At 33.0% G+C, this 20412-nt stretch overlaps 3 protein-coding genes and 1 pseudogene across 7 annotated transcripts in view; 1 reads left to right on the top strand and 3 right to left on the bottom strand.

The window, feature by feature from the left end:
* LOC126715870 (coatomer subunit delta-like) overlaps nucleotides 1-20412 on the top strand; it is a 99551-nt gene that overhangs the window by 25619 nt on the left and 53520 nt on the right. The window lies entirely within an intron of this gene.
* Nucleotides 26-4551, bottom strand: LOC126705517 (G-type lectin S-receptor-like serine/threonine-protein kinase At4g27290; annotated as a pseudogene).
* On the bottom strand, nucleotides 7266-12129 carry LOC126715869 (G-type lectin S-receptor-like serine/threonine-protein kinase At4g27290). 2 transcript variants are annotated; one of them, XM_050416696.1, is made up of 8 exons: nucleotides 11157-12129; nucleotides 10190-10695; nucleotides 9430-9564; nucleotides 9099-9253; nucleotides 8818-9028; nucleotides 8458-8695; nucleotides 8239-8389; nucleotides 7266-7979 (listed from the first exon to the last, which is right to left on the bottom strand). In XM_050416696.1, exons 1-8 carry the CDS (start codon nucleotides 11915-11917, stop codon nucleotides 7662-7664), a joined length of 2475 nt encoding a protein of 824 aa, XP_050272653.1. In that variant the 5' UTR covers nucleotides 11918-12129; the 3' UTR covers nucleotides 7266-7661. The 2 variants fall into 2 exon arrangements, with proteins under 2 accessions (XP_050272653.1, XP_050272654.1); XM_050416697.1 differs by lacking the exon at nucleotides 9430-9564 and having other exon boundaries at nucleotides 11157-12128.
* LOC126715867 (G-type lectin S-receptor-like serine/threonine-protein kinase At4g27290) lies at nucleotides 15496-20002 on the bottom strand. Its single transcript, XM_050416694.1, has 8 exons — nucleotides 19110-20002; nucleotides 18210-18715; nucleotides 17379-17513; nucleotides 17091-17245; nucleotides 16813-17023; nucleotides 16447-16684; nucleotides 16226-16376; nucleotides 15496-15953 (listed from the first exon to the last, which is right to left on the bottom strand). The coding sequence occupies exons 1-8, from the start codon at nucleotides 19877-19879 to the stop codon at nucleotides 15642-15644; spliced, it is 2478 nt and encodes an 825-aa protein (XP_050272651.1). The 5' UTR covers nucleotides 19880-20002; the 3' UTR covers nucleotides 15496-15641.

The following is a 20412-nucleotide window of genomic DNA, read 5'->3' as shown; positions in this document are numbered from 1 at the left end:
AAGCTCAAATGATTTAATTATTATCTTATATTCTATTTGGCCCCCCCAAAGATAAATTCCTAGCTCCGCCACTGTCTACCTTGCTTCTAACACCGTACAGGTGATCACATTTCTTAATGAATAATCTTCTCCAATTAGAGCCTTTTCTGTAAAAAAAACCTGGCTGCCTGGGATTGGGCAATGGATTGTCACCGCTTAACATTAGAACCACGGATGACATGTTTGGCCTATCTTCTGGTCTTTGTTGTACACATAACAAACCCACATGAATGCATTCTAACACTTCAAATAAAGTGCACGAGTTGTCTAAGATTAAGGATTCATCTATCAGTTCCCTTGGCTTATCTTCAATCCATAATTCCCATGCCTAAAACAAAAACCCGATATTGTTGGAACACTAGAATTACATGAACATTGTATAACCGAATGATTTCACATGTCAATACTCACTTGAAACAGAGAGTTCATTACAAGAATAATATTTTTTTTTGTACAAGTGTTTTCCATTTAAAAGTTTTGATAACATGGTATTAGATACACTTTTTAAATTTATAATATTTATTTTGAAGTATGAAATGTATCCATTTCAAATGGAGATATCCTATATCACTGAAATAGTGGAATGTCAATGTTAATTCTTACATGTTCTTGAAGATTAAGGCATTGGCCAGAGTTACACAATTCATTGCTCTTTTTTCGGCTCACAATCTCTAGTAATAAAACTCCAAAGCTAAAAACATCGGTTTTCACAGAGACTCGTCCATATCCAGTATACTCAGGAGGCATATAACCATTGTAAAAATAAAAATGAAGTAAATAAAAAATAAAAAATAAAAAGTTCATGCATAAACTATAAAAGAAGTTTAAGAATACTCACTATGTTCCAACAATTCTTTTGGTATCAGCCTCCATTTGATCTCTGCCAATTGTTTTAGCAAGGCCAAAGTCAGAAATTTTTGGATTCATATTATTATCTAGTAGGACATTGCTAGCTTTGAGATCTCTATGGATAATTCTCAATCTAGAGTCTACATGATGGTAAAGAAGCCCTCTAGCAACGCCACTGATAATGTTGTGGCGCATACGCCAATCAAGCAGTTTACTCTTTGTTTGGTCTGTCGATTTTCATATTGTTGTTAATATATACCCTACTAAAATCTCAACAACATAATTCATTGATAAAATATGAAATGGCTAAACATGAATGTGCTTGATTCAATAATGAGGATCAGAGTTCAAACCAAAAATAAATGAGTCCAAGATTTTGTTGTGCATGTATTCATAGATTAACATTTTTTCATTTTCTTGAATACAACATCCGAGCAGCTTCACAAGGTTGCAGTGTTAAAGTCTGGCAATTAATATAACTTCATTTTTGAACTCATTGAATCCTTGTCCAGAATTCTTTGAAAGTCTCTTTATAGCTACTTCTTGCCCTCCAAACAATGTACCCTAAAAGGAAAAAGTCCAGTTAAGTTTGGGAAAGAAAATAATTCAACTAGTTAGGTTGTTATTTACCTTGTATACAGATCCAAAGCCACCTTCTCCTAATTTGTTGTATCTTGCAAAGTTATGAGTTGCATTAGATATGGTTATCAAATCAAAGATGGGTAACTCCATATCTTTGTCCCAACCATCATTGTTATAATCATTTTGGCATTTTATATTCATTCCTGAAACAAGGAGTCATTATTGAGTAGAAATAAGTTCAACAATTGAATAGTTAAAAGCAAATTGCTGACCATCTTATGTAAGGCTAAAAGTCTATTATTATGCATAGAAAATTGTAAGAATCCATGTCTTATAAATTACCTTCCTTTGTAAGTTTCTTTCTCCTCACATATAAGAGCAGCCCCAGTACAAGCATTACCATGAGTAGTATTGCATTGCATGCTATGATTATTACGTGAAGGTGCCTTTTCTTCTCAATATGATCTGAAAGATCAAAAGTAGAGTCAAGAAACTTATATATTTTACTATATGATATGCCATATTTTGATGTGCCATATATATTTTTCTCTTCTTTTTAATTTTAGGGTAACTTCTGAAATGCATGGTAAAACTTATTTGACATTTTATGAAACTTTCGGTAACAACAATAGAGTTTTATAGAAATAATTTTAATATTCCCATGCCCCATTTTACACTTTGTTTCTTGAACCATCAAAATCCATGATTGACCCCAAAAGTTATAACTTTGTAACACTTAATCCCCTACCGTCATTTTTTATCTAAGTATAACAAAATTTAGTATTAAAATATCAATTTACCCCGGCCTTCCTCCAAAGCAAAAAGTATAGGGTAAATTAGTCTTTTAATACTACATTCAAATAAACTCAACACCAAAATAGACGATGTGGGGAGTCGTTCATGCATTTCAATAGTTTAAGAGGCAAAGTGTAAAATGAGGTATAGTTTAGGGTGGAAAAGTATAATTACCCCAAGAAAATAATAGGATTAGAAACATAAAGGACATTCACATTGGCACAATTATAAGAATTTTTTTTTTTACATAGTAAATGATGACAGAACGTGTGGTTTTGTAATGATTAGTTTATAATAACAATGTTGTGTAGTGGACATAGGTGAAAGCTTAAAAAAAAAAAAAAAAAAAAAAAACCAACTCAATAATTAAAATTGAGGAATGAGGATTTAACTCCTAAACGTCTTTGTTGAAAACACTAAAATGTGCTAGTTAAGTTACAAGACTTTTGACAACATAGATGAAAATTAATGGTATTCCAAAAATATATCAGTAATATTTGTGAATAAAAGTTGTCAAAAAGTGTTTTCTTCGTAGCATTACTTGAAAATAAAATTACTAAAAAATAAAAGAAAAGTAAAGGGGATACTCATGAGTACTGAAGCGGCCTGACGAATATAGATGTCTTGCCCACCCACTTGGAGTACTACTATATCAACCAAGTCAGTAAGCCAAAGCAAGCAACCACTTCCTCCATTCCTAATATCCAAATTTGCATATGCTTTGCATGTGCAGTTTTTCAGACACAATTCTTCACATTCCTTGAGACTCATGTTCTTATCAAACCAAGAAGAAGATGTATCAGGCAATTTTACATTCTTATGGATGAGGAACCCATCTCTGTCATTGCAAGCTAGTGGAGTCTCTCGAACACACCCACCTGACCAATTTGCTAAATTCCACTCTTTTGGAGATTTTGGTATAAATCCTTCCAAGCATGCACATACAGGAGGCTTATTGATATTGCAGCTAGCATATGCACCACAATGGGCATAAATTTCACACTCATCTGATTGGGTTGTAATTCCAAGCTCCCAACTTTTGGTGTCATCCACCCATTTAAATCCTTGTCCAATGCCTGATGGGTTTAACTCATACCTTGAGAAAACAAAATTCTCAGAAGTTAGAAGTTTATTCTCAAAACAAGTATTTTTCTCATTCTAACAAATTATCAATTGCTCCAAAAACTTAAGTTATTAGAAAATAGTACATCTAACATTATTTTAGCACTCTCTCCCACGTGAAATTGTTTGCTTTCCTTTACAAGGAGAACCAGTATTCAAATCCAATCTCCTCAAATTATAGTAATTCACGAGTAATAAGAACTTAATAATAATAAATAAATATAAAAATACTCTCCCCCTAGGTGACATTGCTATTCTCCTTTATAAGGAGAACCATGATTTAATACTCTCCATTGTTGTAATTATCAAATTATAAATTACTAATTATATCAAAAACTTAAAACTGTTAAGAAATTGTAAATTTAATCATAATACAGACATATAACACATACCTCAAGATAAAAGAATTGTTCAGGACTTCATACTCAAAATAAATCTCTCTCATTCATCACAAATTCATAGTTGAACCATGGATTCGGCATTAACCATGGCAGCCCCGTAAAATGAAGGCCATTCCATGACCCGAGTCTAACCTTTATTTTGTCTCCCTTCATAACAACTAATTGTGGGAGCCCTCGACGATCTAACCCTACTGAAAATTCACCTTGGGCAGGATCTTCTGCGCTCTTCCAAGATGTTATATACCTATCTAGACCACTAACTAATTCCCATCCAACCTTCATTGTTGATGGTAATGAGTCGCTAGGATAATCAAAACTCTGCCACAAAAGCGTCTTTGGGTTACTAATATTTCCATCTTTCACAACAAGATTTCCTGAATCCAAGAGCTGTGCAGTTGGATTGTTGATCTTATTCCCTGCAGTCCTTGATATATTGGATGACCAAATAGTAGTATTTGTGCTATCAAGAAGGACAAGAATTCCCTTGTTGATAACCTCGAGCACTCCATGGTAATTTTTAAGGGGGGTTTCTCTGTTGGCTACCCGGCCATACAACTGTCTCGTTGGACATCCCAAACCAAATTCCCACGTATCGGCTTTCCGAGCTACCTGGGCTGAAGAATCCCATTTCAAATCTTCCACCAGCTGAAATCAAAGTCTCACCATCTTTTATAGATTGACTTGGAGTGAGGGTGTCTAGTGTAGTGGAGGTTCTTAAGGAGAGTAAGATAGAATATAAAAACAGAGCTGAAAAGGCTTTCATAGTTTCATTGATTTTCCAATTGGTGTATCGACCAACTATTCATAATTCAAGTGAGTTTACAGGGCTTATTTTCTTGGTTTTCTTTGTCCGGCACAACATTTAAGAGCCATGCACTCCTGCATGCAGAGGTATGTGAAGCAGATAAAAAGACAAAAACTGAGTGATTGTTCTGGAAAAATAGATGTAATTGATTTGTTTCCCTCAAACCAGTGGAAAGAGTCTCAAAAAGAGAGGAAAAGAAAATTGTAAATATAACGATTGAAAGGGTGATATGTCCTCTGAAACAGCACTTTTTTTTTCATCTTAATAAATTGGGGTAATTAGATTTTTGCCTTAAAGTTTCCAAATTTGGATCTACACCTGTAATATTATATATAATTAGGATTTAAGTAATTCTATCAATTTGCCTTGATAAAGAGTTCATTAAGTGCTATCTCAACTTAAAATGACATAGTTCCATGGATTTAAAATTTGAAATTTTAGGGTATGAAATCAAAATTACCTCAAACTTTAAGAGTGTAAATTGCAAACTACTAATTAAAAATTTAAAACAATGTAGTTTTGAACAAAAAAACAACGTTGTTTTGAGCTTAGTTGATACTTAACCAACAACTTATTATAGCGCATTGATGGTAGGACTTTAATCCAAACTATATGTAACGATAAGAATACAAGTTCAATTTTAAAACTTTATGGGATAAGTTCAAAATTATTCCAAATTTTAAAGGTGCAAATTATAATTTAGTCCCTTCTTTTTTATATGATTAGATTTATTATTATTATTTGTTATTATTATTGTATAAAATTAAAAATCACATTCATGTTTTATGTGTGAACCATAGCTCATTTCCCATAAAACTCATTTTTCAATGAAACCACTAATTGAACGTAAAAAGACTATTAAGAGTCCTCTGTTGTAACCGTGCTTCTCATGTACTATAGCTAAAGAGGCTCTCTAGAGAGTTTCTGTTGGGATATGGGTGGACGACATTTCTTATACCATAAATTCATATTAGAGCTGCGTTTGGATTGGGCTGATTGCGTCTGCTTTTTGTTTTTTTGTTTTTTTTTTTTTTTTTTCATGCGTTTTTGAGATTGCGGTTACTGTTCATGCACTGTTCAAAGAACAGTAGCCACATAGTTTGACTTTTCAAACTTTTTTGGGCCAATCAGTGTACATCGTGTACTGTTCACGGATCCACAAATTTCACTTTTCAGCAATTTTTTCATTAAAAATGGGTCCCACGGTACTATTTACACATTTAAAAATTATTTTGCTACAGTGTTTTTCAGTTTCAGTTTTCAATTTTCAGCTGTATCCAAACGGACCCTAGCTATTGTTTTCATAAAAAAAAAGAAAAAAGAGTTCTTTTCCCACCTGACTTCTTGTTTCAAGTCTTTTCTCACCACAAATGAGTAGCCATTAGTATTTATTTATTTATTGAGTTCAGGTATCCTTAGAAAATTTGTTAATAAAATATTTTAAGAAAGTTTTAATACCACTTTTATGGAAAATATAAATTTTTTTCCAACAAGTTAGTTATTTTTTCTTTTTTCATAAAATTTTTATATAAAAATAATTCTTAAACTGATATCTTTACGGTATTTGTTAACTTTTCCCTTTTAATAAGTCTTTGCTCATTACTAATAAGAAAACAATAGTTAAATTCAAGTTCCGATGTTGGTAGAGCTAGGGTGTTTTTGGTTGTGGGTGGATATTGCACTCTCATGCATCCTGCCAAAACCACCTAGTCCTAATCATAATTACTAATGGCAACCTTCACAAATCACAAGTATTACTATTGGAATGTACTTGACATAAATGTATGTTTAGTATTTGGAATTTGTGTGTGTGTGTGTGTGTGTGTGTGCGCGCGCGTGCGTGTAGAGATAATATAAACAGAAGACATAAGATATAGAGGATAGGGAAAGAGGGAGTGAAAAGACAAAACTTGCAACACTAGTACTTACAAACCGAAAACTCACTCACTAGCTAACCAATGTGGTATTTTAGACCACTTATCTTTTTTTTTGGAGATAATATAGACTGAAGACAGAAGACAGAAGACATAGATGATGGAGAAGGAGGGAGGAATTTTAATCTAAAAAAGTATAAAGAAGATGTTCTTTTCTTTTGCTAAATAAAACAACTAATTGATGTGTAATGGTATATATAGTGCTCCTTCACAGGGATAGGTCTCATGCTTGTGAGGTTCATCTTATTCCCATGTGAGGGAGGCCATAATTATGCCTAATACACCTGATAATTATAGGAATAAGTCCCATGTTTGTGATATCCACCCATATGGAGGAGGTGGGCATTATATATATCACATCATATAACAGTTTCTAAATATATATATATATATATATATATATATCACATCATATAACATTTTCTAACTTATGGTTTGTGCTCGACGTTCACATGACTCTTAACAATTTTTTCTTTTCTTTTGCTAAATAAAAGTCATAAAACCACTAATCAATGGCACATACTTGATGTTCGGAAGACTCTTTAGTCTTTGGAGTTTTCTCGGATTTGACTTTGGTTCAGGTCTTTGCGCATTAGACACGATTTGGTATTTCCCATCCCTCCTAAATTTCTATCAAATAGTAATAGACTGATAGTCGTATTCCTTTAATTTTTTTTCTTTTTTTCTTTTCTTAAATTCCAAACGGTGATTTTTATTCCAAATTGAAAACCAAAGAACTAGAACAAAGAAACCCAAACAAAGGGAAAATTCTACCATTAGACCCGTTTGGTACGAGAGAGAGAGAGAGAGAGAGGCTACATGTAAGGTATACTTTTTGTTGATACCATTTTTTAAAGTTGGTCCAAAGCCCAAAGCCTGGTAAGAAACAGGGCCCAAGAATCCCCTATGAAGAAGTGCACGAGTGAGAAAATGGCAGAAGAATCCCCGAAATGTTATGAGAGAAGAGAAAAGCCCAAATATGGCCTCTTGCAGAGTTGCTTGGAAACAAGAAAGTAACATCCAACAGGCCCAAAGCCCAGTTGGGTGAATTTTTCCATACATGTACTCAGCAGCACCTTGCAACTTTCTTTTCCAGTCACTCCTTTTTGCTGTCGAGTCTCAAGTGATGATACTCTACCTCGCTTCTAACATTGTAAAGGTGATTTCATTTGTTGAACTTGAAGGATTCTCAAGCTTTCTTGATGAATGATCTTTTCCAACTAGAGCCTTTTCTGTATAATAACCTGGCTCCCTTGGATTTGGCAATGAATTGTCACTGCTTAACATTAGAACCACGGATGACATGTTTGGCCTATCTTTTGGTCTTTGTTGCACACATAACAAACCCACATGAATGCATCGTAACACTTCAAATAAAATGCACGAGTCACCTAAGATTAAGAATTCATCTATTAGTTCCGTTGGCCTATCTTCAATCCATAGTCTCCATGCCTAAAACAAAAACCAGATATTGTTGGAATGCAAGAATTACATGTGCATTGTATGACCGAATGATTTCACATGTCAATGCTCACTTAAAACAGAGAGTTCATTTCACGGATAATATTTTTTGTATAAGTGTCTGTCATTTAAAAGTTTTAATAACTGCTTTTAAATTTATAATATTTAATCTAAAAGTATAAAATGTATCAACTTCAAATGGAGATATCCTAACATCACTAAAATAGTGGATGTCAATATTAATACTTACATGTCCCAGAAGATTGAGGCACTGGCTAGAGTTATAGAATTCCCTGTTCTTCTTCCCGCACACAATCTCTAGTAATAAAACTCCAAAGCTAAAAACATCGGTTTTCACTGAGACTTGCCCATACCCAGCATACTCAGGAGGCATATAACCACTGTAAAAGTAAAAAGAAGTCAAAAAATCTCCATGCATAAACTATAAATGATGTTTAAGAATACTCACTATGTTCCAACAATTCTATTGGTATCAGCCTCCGTTTGATCTCCCCCAAACATTTTAGCAAGGCCAAAGTCAGAAATTTTTGGGGTCATGTTATTATCTAGTAGGATATTGCTAGCTTTGAGATCTCTATGGATAATTCTCAATCTAGAGTCTTCATGAAGGTAAAGAAGTCCTCTAGCAATGCCATTGATAATGTTGTGGCGCATACGCCAATCAAGCAGTCTGCTCTTTGTTTGGTCTGTAGATTTTCAAGTTGTTAGTACATACCTAGCTAAAATGTCAACAACATAATTCGTTAATAAAAGATAAATGGCTAAACATGAATGTGCTTGATTCAGTAATAAGGATCAAAGTTCAAACCAAAAATAAATGAGTCCAAGCTTTTGTTGTGCATGTATTCATAGATTAACAATTTTTCATTTTCTTGAATGCAACAACCAAGCAGCTTCACAAGGTTGCGGTGTTGAAGTTTGGCAATTAATATAACTTCATTTTTGAACTCATTGAATCCTTGTCCAGAATTCTTTGAAAGTCTCTTTACAGCTATTTCTTGCCCCCCAAGCAATGTACCCTAAAAGGTAAAAAGTTCAATCAAGTTAGGAAAAGAAAATAGTTCAGTACTGGGTTAGGTTCTTATTTACCTTGTATACAGATCCAAAGCCACCTTCTCCTAACTTGTTGCTGCTTGCAAAGTTATTAGTGGCATTAGATATGGTTAGTAGATCAAATATTGGTAACTCCATATCTTCCTTCCAATCTTCATTGTTATAATCATTTTGGCATCTTATATCCAATCCTGAAATAGTGAGGGAATCATTGAGCACAAATAACTTCAACAATTCTATTGTTAAAAGCAAATTGTTGATTAACTTATCTAAGGTAGTTTAAAGACTTCATATTCAAATTACTTAATTAGATAAAAATCTATTATCATGCATAAGAAATTATCAGAATCCATGTCTTGTAAATTACCTTCCTTTCTAAGTTTCATCCTCCTTACATAAAAGACCAGCCCCAGTACTAGCATTACCATGAGTAGTATTGCACTACAGACTATGATTATTACTTGATATTTTTGGCCAAAGTGCCTGTTCTTCCCAATATGATCTGAAAGATCAAAAGTAGTGTCAACAAACTTATATTTCTTACTATATGATATGCCATATTAATTTTCCTCCCTTTTGTTTTGTATTTTTTTACTTTATAATGTGCCATATATATTTCTCTTTTCTTTTACTGGTAAGTTTCTAAGATGCCTGGCAAAACTTGTTTGACATTTTACGTAACTTTTGGTAACAATAATAAAGTTTTACTTAGTGTAGATTGCGTAAATAATTTTAATACGACTATAGTGTGCCACAATAAGAAAGAAGAAATTATGATGATTGGAAACATGAAGGGCATTCACTTGGCACCATTATATGACATTAATTAAAAATGTTAATTGTTTGTGGTGGACAAAGTTGATTTTTTTTTTTAATTAATTCATTTATTTGATAATTTGATAGTTAAAATGTGGAAATGAGATTTGAACTAGGGAAGTTTTCATTGGAAACACTAAAAAATGCCAGTTAAGCTACAAGGTTTTTGGCGATATATGTGAAAACTAATGTTATTCCAATCACAACAAAATATATCAACAATTGTTAAAAAAAGTTGTCAAAAGTGTTGCCTTCGTAGCGTTACTTGAAAATAAAATGACTCAAAAATAAAGTAAAAGCAAAGAGGATACCCAGTACTGAAGCGGCCACACGAATATAGAGGTCTTGCCCATCCATTTGGAGTACTACTAAATCAACCAAGTCAGCAAACCAAAGCAAGCAACCACTTCCTCCATTCCTAATATCTAAATTTGAATATGCTCTGCATGAGCAGTTTTTCAAACATAATTCTTCACATTCCTTGAGACTCATGTTCCTATCAAACCAGGAAGAAGATGTGTCAGGCAATTTCACACCCTTGTAGTTGAGGAACCCATCTCCATCATTGCAATCTAGTGGAGTCCCTCGAACACATCCACCAGACCAATCTGCTAAATTCCAGTCTGTTGGAGATTTTGGTATAAATCCTTTCAAGCATGCACATACAGGAGACTTATTGATATTGCAGCTAGCATATGCACCACAGTGTGCATAATTCGCACACTCATCTGACTGGGATGTAGTTACTGGCTCCCAACTTTTGGTGTGATCCGTCCATTTAAACCCTTGCCCAATGCCTGATGGGTTTAACACATACCTTGAGAAAACAAAATTGCTAAGAAGTAAGAAGTTTATACTCATAATAGGTATTTTTATCATTCTGACAAATTACCAATTGTTCTAAAATAAGTTATTAGAAAATAGTGTATCTAATAATTTAATCATTATTTCAACACCCTGTTAGGTGAAATTGTTTGCTCTTATTTATAAAGAGAATCAGGATTCAAAGCTATTCTCCTCAAATTATTGTAATAACGAATTATAAGAAATTAATAATAATAAATAAAAAATACTCTCCCTCATGCAACATTGTCTATTATCCTTTATAAGGAGAACCAATGTTTAATAATCTTATTTGTTGTAATTATCAAATTATAAAACAATAATAAAGAATAAAAACATTGATACTATAATGCAATGATAAATTACTAATTATCTCAAAAACTTAAACTTTTAAGAAAATGATAAATTTAATCATAATACTAACATTTAACACACCTCACGAAAATAGAATTGTTTAGGACTTTATAATGATAATAGACCTCTTTCTCATTCATCACGAATTCATACTTGAACAACGGATTCAGTCTTAACCATGGCATCCCAGTAAAATAAAGGCCATTCCAAGACCCTGGCCTAACATTTATATTGTCTCCCTCCATATCAACTAATTGTGGGAGCCCTCCACGATCTAACCCTTCTGAAATTTCACTTTGAGCAGGATCTTCTGCGCCCTTCCAAGATGTTAAATTCCTATCTAGACCACTAACTAAATCCCATCCAATCTTCATTTCTGGTAGTAATGTGTCGCTAGGATAATCAAAACTCTGCCACAAATGACTATCAGTGTTTCCATCTTTCACAACAAGATTTCCTGAATCCAATAACCGTGCAGTTGGATTGTTGATACTATTCCCTGCAGTTCTTGATGTATTGGATGACCAAATAGTAGTATTTGTGCTATCAAGAAGGACAAGAATTCCCTTGTTGGTAACCTTGAACACTCCATCGAGATTTTCAAGTGGGGTTTCTCTGTTGGCTACCCATACAACAGTGTCATTAGATACCCCAAACCATATTCCCACATATCGGCTTTTCGAACTACCTGGGCTGAAGAATCCCAATTCAAAGCTTCCATCAGCTGAAACCAAAGTCTCACCATCTCTGATAGATTGACTTGGAGTGATGGTGTCTAGTGTAGTGGAGGTTCTTAAGAAGGAGAGTAAGGAGTAAACAAACAGAGCCGAAAAGGTTTTCATTGATTTTCCAATTGGGTATCAACCAACTATTGAAGTGAGATTACAGGGCTTATTCTCTCGGTTTTCTTTGCCCACACAACATATAAGAGCCATGCACTCCTGAAGAGGTATGTGAAGCAGTTAAAAAGACAAAAACTGAGGGGTTGTTCTTTAAAAATAGATGTAGTTGATGTGTTTCCCAAAACCAATGGAAAGATTCTCAAAAAGAGAAGAAAATAAAATTGCATATATAATGATTGATAGGGTGATATACCTTGTAAACAACACTTTTTTTCATCTTTCAAATTTAGGGTAATTTAGATTTTTGCCCTTAAAGTTTCAAAATGTTGATATTCACCCGTAATATTACATATCGTTTGAATTTAAGTAATTTGATCCATGCACTATGATAATGTGCTGTTAAGTGCTACCTCAACTTAAAATGACATAATTATATGGATCTAAATTTTAAAATTTTCAGGTGCAAAATTAAATTACCCCATACTTTAAGTGTTGAAATTGCAAACTAGTGATTAAAATTTTAAAACAACATAATTTTGAATGAAAAAATGACACGACGTTGTTTTGAGCTTAGTTGGTATTTAACGAACAACACATTATAGTGCATTAATGGAAAGATTTAAATCCAAACGATATACAACATTAGAAATACAAATCTAAATTTTAAAAATGTTTATGGGATAAAATCAAAATTAATTATCCCAAACTTTAAGGGTGCAAATTATAATTTAACCTTTTCTTCTTTATATGGTTGATTTTTTTTTTTTAATATTAAAAAAAATCAGAATCATGTTTCGTGTATGATCCACAGCACATTCCCATAAAACTTTCTATTCAATGAAACAACTAATTGAACGCAATAATAGTCTTCTTTTGTAACATGCTTTCTCATGTATTATAGCTAAAGTGGCTCTGTTGAGAGATTCTGTTTGGATATGGGTGGAGGACCATTTCTCTTAGCTACATTTAGATTAGTTTCAATCAATAAAGCTGCTATTGTTTTCACAAAAGGAAAAGAAGAAAAAAAAGTCTTCTTTAGTTCTTTTCCTACCTAACTTGCTTTTTTAAGTCTTTGTTCGCCACAAACTAACAAACAATAATTTTTATTTCTTCTTTCTTATTTATTTATTATTATTTTAAGTAGCGGTAACCACTTTTAGATTCAAGTTTCGACATTGGCGAGTCTTCTTTTCCTTCCTGACTTGCTTTCGTAATGAGTCTTTGCCCGCAACAAACGAGCATAACAGTAACCAATACTTAGATTCAAGTGTGTTTGTTGTTGGGGTTCGATATTGCACTCTCATCCTGCAAAACCACCCAGACCTAATCATAATTCCTTATTGATTGGAACCTTCACAAGTATTACTGAAATTTGATTTTATAATTTCAATCTGAACAACTATATATATAAAAAAAATGTTCCTTTCTTTTGCTAAATAAAACAACTAATTGATATGTAAATATGTAATGATATATATAGTGCTCCCTTATAGGAGTGTGTCTCATGTTTATGGGGTTCACCTTATCCCCATTTGTGAGAGGCCTTAAATACGTGTGATACACCTAATTGGATGAGTTTCACGCTTATGAGATCCACAAATATAAAGGGGCATTATATATGTCATACCATAAAATATTTTCTAATTGATTGCTTGTGCCTGACGTTCACAAGACTATCACAACAACTTTTTTTTTTTTTTTTTTCCTTCTGATAAATAAAAGTTTTAAAACCACTGATTGAGGACATGTAATTACTGTTCAGAAGTCTCTTTAGTCTTTGGAGTTTTCTCGGATTTGACTTTGGTTCAGGCCTTTCAACCGTCTTTGGTCATTAGTGATTAGATACGATTTGGTCTTTCCCTCCCCTCCTAAATTTCAATTAAATAATAATCATATTCTTTCTTCTTTTTTTTCTATTTCTTTTTTCTTCTTAATTACAAACCAGTGATTTTCATTCCAAATTGAAAACCAAATAAGTACAATAAAGAAGCCCAAACAAAGCAAAAATTATATCATTGGACCCACCTACTATAAAGGGGAGGTTACATGTAGCGAATACATGATATACTTTCTCTCTATACGGATAACATATTACAATAAATCTATAACTATCTTGTCATAAGAGGTGAAGCATGGTGGTTTAGCGCCCTTCTAGATTTGCATGTTCCTTGAGGACTTTTAAGTTGTTGCACTAACTTGTGTGCCATGTGTTAGAAGTGTGTGTTTAAATGTTTAAATTTACCATATTCTAATAGTTTAAACTTTTAGAAAAATTAGTCTTCATCACAGAGGAAATACCCCATTAGTGTCAATACCCCTCCTTCATAGATTTTGCAGTGTGGGAAGAGCATTTATATATGTGTATATGGGCCTGTTTGCAATTGGAATCAACTCATGGTGTATGTAGGCACAACCTGAGCAATTGCTTCAAATAAGGATTTCTCTTCCCCTCATGGATAATAACTTCTCTTTCCATCCGATGAGTTTCTTTTCCACCCGCCCCTTTCTCTTTTGAGCGTTATGACTAAAAAACACCAACGATTTATCAGTGTTGATCTTTTGTCTCAAGGCAACTTCATATACCTCAAGTATTTCCTTTAGCTTCTGGTACTCTTGGCCTCTCGTCCTACAGAATAGTATGTTATCATTTGTAAAGAATATGTGAGTGGAATACGGGCATCCTCGACATATTGAGATTCCACAAAGAATTTGGTTTTGTAAGGCTTCATTAATAAGCCTCGAAAAACCTTCTACACACAATAGGAAAATATATAAGGGGTTTATGCACCCATGAGTGGCCCTATTATTTAGTGTTGAATAGGAAACAATAGAAATACAATGCATAATCAGATTAATCCATTTTCAGGGAAACCTAATTTCTCCATCACTTTTTCAATAAAACCCCATTTCACCTTATAGCTTTCCTTCCTCTCTTCCAAAAATTTTTCCTGAGATATTTGTTTGGATATTGTACTTAGAATTGGGGGACGAGGGGGTGGGGTCATCATGTACTTCCATTGTTGATTTTTTTTGGATCATATTGTTTGCTTGTAATTCTTTAAGGAGGCTTGCCTTTGGACAATCCTTCATTTTTTAAAAATATCTTATAAAAAACTATGGTGAGGTATATAAATGGGTATTTATCATTTTATTTGTATACATTTTATGTTTTCTAAAACTATTATATTATATTCTAATGTGCAATATTTAATTTATCTAACAAAAAAAACCCTTGATTTAAAATGTAATTCAAAGAACATTAACTGTGATTAATATTATTTAAAGGATACTTTCACATGACTTAATGAACGAAAATTATTGTATTGAATAATTTGAATTACATAAAACTGATATGATGAAATTTTCTTCTATATACATAAAATTAATATATACAATAAATCATGTTAAAGACATGTTTTAAATATAAATAATATACGTGTGTTATTTTGTGGATTTAAAAATTATTGATATATTTAGCTTAAGTCCCCATTTAAAAAAAAAAAATATATATATATATATATATATGACTCTAACACTGAGAAAAAGTGTCAAATTCCATCCTTACAATTGGACTTAGGTTTAGCGAAAATGAACACTACTTCACAAGGAACACATAAATTTTTCCATACATAATATCGTTCGGTGTAAATTGTTAAGGCTTTATCTCTCTAAACAAAAGATATTAAACTGATCGTTTTTCTCTCAAGACTCAAGTGATGATATCCTATCTTGCTTCTAACACTGTAATGGTGACTTCATTTATTGAAGGCATTTCAAGATTTCCTGATGAAGAATCTTCTCCAAGTGGAGTCTTTCCTGCAACAAAACCTGGCTGCCTTGGATTGGGCAATGAATTGTCACTGCTTAACATTAGAACCACAGATGACATGTTTGGCCTATCTTCTGGTCTTTGTTGTACACATAACAAACCCACGTGAATGTATCGTAACACTTCAGATAAAATGCAGGAGTCACCTAAGACTAAGAATTCATCTATCAGCTCCGTTGGCTTGTCTTCAATCCATAGTTTCCATGCCTAAAACCAAAACCAAATATTATTAGAACACTAGAATTACATGAGCATTGTATGACTGAATGATTTTCACTTGTCAATACTCACTTTAAATGGAGTGTTCATTTCATGGATAATATTTTTTGTACAAGTGTCTTTCATTTAAAATTTTAGTAACGTGACACTAAATATACCTTTAAATTTGTAATATTTAATTTGGAATATGAAATATATTCATTTTGAATGGAGATATCCTAATATCACCAAAGAAGTAAAATGTCAATGTTAATACTTACATGTCCTAGAAGATTAAGACATTGACCAGAGTTACACAATTCCTTGTTCTTCTTCCCGCTCACAATCTCTAATAATAAAACTCCAAAACTAAAAACATCGGTTTTCACTGAGATTTGTCCATACCCGGCATACTCAGGAGGCATATAACCACTGCAAAGTAAAAAGAAGTCAAAAAAATCTCCAAGCATAAACTAATAAAAAGAAGTTTAAGAATACTCACTATGTTCCAACAATTCTATTGGTATCAGCCTCTGTTTGATCTCCCCCAAATGTTTTAGCAAGGCCAAAGTCAGAAATTTTTGGGTTCATATTATTATCTAGTAGGACATTGCTAGCTTTAAGATCTCTATGGATAATTCTCAATCTAGAGTCTTCATGAAGGTAAAGAAGCCCTCTAGCAATGCCACCAATAATTTTGTGGCGCATACGCCAATCAAGTAGTCTACTCTTCGATTGGTCTGTCAATTTTGCTATTGTTGTTAGTACATGTACCTGGCTAAAATCTCAATAACATAATTCCTTAATAAAATATGAAATGTCTAAACATGAATGTGCTTGATTCAATAATGAGGATCAAAGTTCAAACCAAAAATAAATGAGTCCAAGCTTTTGTTGTGCATGTATTCATAGATTAACAACTTTTCTTGTTCTTGAATGCAACAACCGAGCAGCTTCACAAGATTGCGGTGTTGAAGTTTGGCAATTAATATAACTTCATTTTTGAACTCATTCAATCCTTGTCCAGAATTCTTTGAAAGTCTCTTTACAGCTATTTCTTGCCCCCCAAGCAATGTACCCTAAAAGGAAAAAAGTTCTGTTATGTTTGGAAAAGAAAATAGTTCCACTGGTTAGGTTGTTATTTACCTTGTAGACAGATCCAAAACCACCTTCTCCTAACTTGTTATTGTTTGCAAAGTTATCAGTGGCATTAGATATGGTTATTAGATCAAATATCGGTAATTCCATATCTTCCTTTTTGTCTTCATTATTATAATCATTTTGACGTCTTATATTGATTCCTGAAACAGTGAGGGAGTCATTGAGCACAAATAAAGGAAACAATTCTATTGTTAAAAGCAAATTATCAGAATCCATGTCTTATATATCATGCAAAAGAAAATATCAGAATTGGATCCATGTCTTATAAATTACCTTCCTTTCTAAGTTTCATCCTCCTCACATATGTGACCAGCCCCAATGTTAACATTACCGTGAGTAGTATTGCACTGCAGACTATGATTATTACTTGATATTTTTGGACAAAGTGCCTGTTCTTCTCAATATGATCTGAAAGATCAAAAGTAGAATCAACAAAGTAATATTTTTTTACTGTAGGATATACCATATTAGCTTTCCTCCTTTTTGTTTATATATTTTTTACTTCATGATGTGCCTTATGAATTTTACGCCATATAAATTTTCTTTTCTTTTAATGGTAAGTTTCTAAGATGCATGGTAAAAAAATGTTGACATTTTATGAAACTTTGGTAACAGCAATAGTCTTACTTAGAGAGCAGATTATGTAAATAATTTTAATATGCCTATAGATTGCCACATGAAGAAAGAAATTATGAAGATTGGAAATGTAAAGGACATTCTCTTGGGACAATTATTAGACTTTTTAAATATATATATATATATATATATATTGTAAATGATAATATAATATGATTTTATTATGATTGGAACATAATAAAAATGTTGTTTGTAGTCGACATAAGTGACAGCAATTTTTTTTTTTTTTTTTGATAATTAGATAGTTATAATAGGTGGAGGGATTTGAACTTTGGATATCTTCGTTGGAAATAATAAGATGTGAGAGTTGAGCTACAAAACTTTTGGCGATAGGTGAAAATTAATATTATTCCAGTCCCAACAAAATATATCAGTAGTTGCTAAAAAATGGTTGTCAAAAGTGTTGTCTTCATAGCATTACTCAAAAATAAAATGACTCAAAAAATAAAATAAAAGCAAAGAGGATACCTAGTTCTGAAGCGGCCACACGTATATAAAGGTCTTGCCCACCCATTTGGAGTACAACTAAATCAACTAGGTCAGCAAACCAAAGCAAGCAACCACTTCCTCCATTCCTAATATCTAAATTTGCATATGCTCTGCATGAGCAATTTTTCAAACACAATTCTTCACATTCCCTGAGATTCATGTTCCTATCAAACCAGGAAGAAGATGTGTCAGGCAATTTCACCCCCTTGTACTTGAGGAACCCGTCTCCATTATTGCACCCCAATGGAGTACCTCGAACACACCCACCAGACCAATATGCTGAATTCCAGTCTTTTGGAGATTTTGGTATGAATCCTTTCAAGCATGCACATACAGGAGACTCATTGATATTGCAGCTAGCGTATGCACCACAGTGGCCATAGTTTTGACACTCATCTGACTGGTATGAAGTTAAAAGATCCCAACTTTGTGTGCGAGCCATCCATCTATATGCCAGCCCATTACCTAATGAGTTTAACACATACCTTCAAAAAACAAAATTTCTCAAAAGTTAGAAGTTTATACTAATTATTTATATTTTTCTCATTTTGATGAATTAGCAATTGTTGCAAATACTTAATGTATTAGATTAAAAAAAATATTTAATCATTATTTTAACACTCTCACTCATGTGACTGTGTTTGCTTTTCTTTGTAAGGAGAATCAGGATTCAAATCCATTCCTCCGAAATTGTTGTAACTATTGAATTATAAAAAATTAAAAATTAAAAATTACTACCCCACATGTGACATTGTTTGTGGGAATTCAATACTCTCATTTGTTGTAACTATCAAATTATTAAACAATAATAAAAAATTAAAAATTAAAAACATTAGTATCAAGATAAACTACTAATTGTCTAAAAAATTTAACACATACCTTAACAAAATCGAATTGTTCAGGAGCTTATAATTATAATAGACCGCTTTCTCATTCAACACGAATTCATACTTGAACAACGGATTCGGTCTTAACCATGGCTTCCCTGTAAAATAAAGGCCATTCCAGGACCCTGGTCTACCCTTTATTTTGTCTCCCTGCATACAAACTACTTGTGGGAGCCCTCGACGATCTAGTACTCCTGAGAATTCACCTTGAGCAGGATCTTCTGGGCTCTTCCATGCTGTTAAATACCTATCTAGACCACTGGCTGAGTCCCATCCAATCTTCATATCTGGTAGTAATGTGTCGCTTGGATGATCAAAACTCTGCCACAAAAAACTCTTTGGGTCACTATTATTTCCATCTTTCACAACAAGATTTCCTGAATCCAAGAGCTGTGCAGTTGGATTATTGATCTTATTCCCTGCAGTTCTTGATATATTGGATGACCAAACAGAAGTATTTGTACTATCAAGGAGGACAAGAATTCCTCTGTTGGTAACCTTGAGCACTCCAAGGTGATTTTTAAGGGGGATCTCTCTGTTGGCTACCCACACAACTGTGTCATTAGATACCCCGAACCATATTCCCACATACCGGCTTTTCGAACTACCTGGGCTGAAGAATCCCAATTCATATCTTCCACTAGCTGAAACCAAAGTCTCACCATCTCTGATAGATTGACTTGGAGTGATGGTGTCTAGTGTAGAGGAGGTTCTTAAGAAGGAGAGTAAGGAGTATACAAACAGAGCTGAAAGGACTTTCATTGATTTTCCAATTGGTGTATCAACCAACTATTCAAGTAATCTTACAAGGTTTATTTTCTTGGTTTTCTTTGCTCGACACAGTATGTAAGAGCCATGCACTCCTGAAGAGGTATGTGATTCATGTGAAGTGGTTAAAAAAGACAAAAACTGAGTGGTTGTTATGGAAACATTGATGTAATTGATCCCACATCCACCCCCCCCCCCCCCCCCCAAAAAAAAAAAAAAAAAAACCAATAGAATGAGTTAAAAAGAGAAGAAAAGAAATTTTTTAATATAATGATTGAAAGGGTGATATGTCATCTTAAACATCATCACATTTTTTTCATCTTTAAAATTTGGGGTGATTAAAATGGTTGCCCTTAAGTTTTCAAATTTTGGATCCACACCGTAATATTATATATCGTTTGGATTTAAGTAATTTTATTTATGCACTATAATAAGGTGTCTGCTAAGTGTCACCTCAACTTAAAATAATGACATAGTTTTGTGGATCTAAGTTTTGAAACTTTATGATTCTTTAAAAAAAAAAAAAA

The sequence above is a fragment of the Quercus robur genome, chromosome 2, assembly GCF_932294415.1.
Source record: "Quercus robur chromosome 2, dhQueRobu3.1, whole genome shotgun sequence".
NCBI lineage: Eukaryota > Viridiplantae > Streptophyta > Magnoliopsida > Fagales > Fagaceae > Quercus > Quercus robur.
Note: the sequence above shows the minus strand (reverse complement) of the source record. Positions and strands in the feature narration are given on the sequence as shown.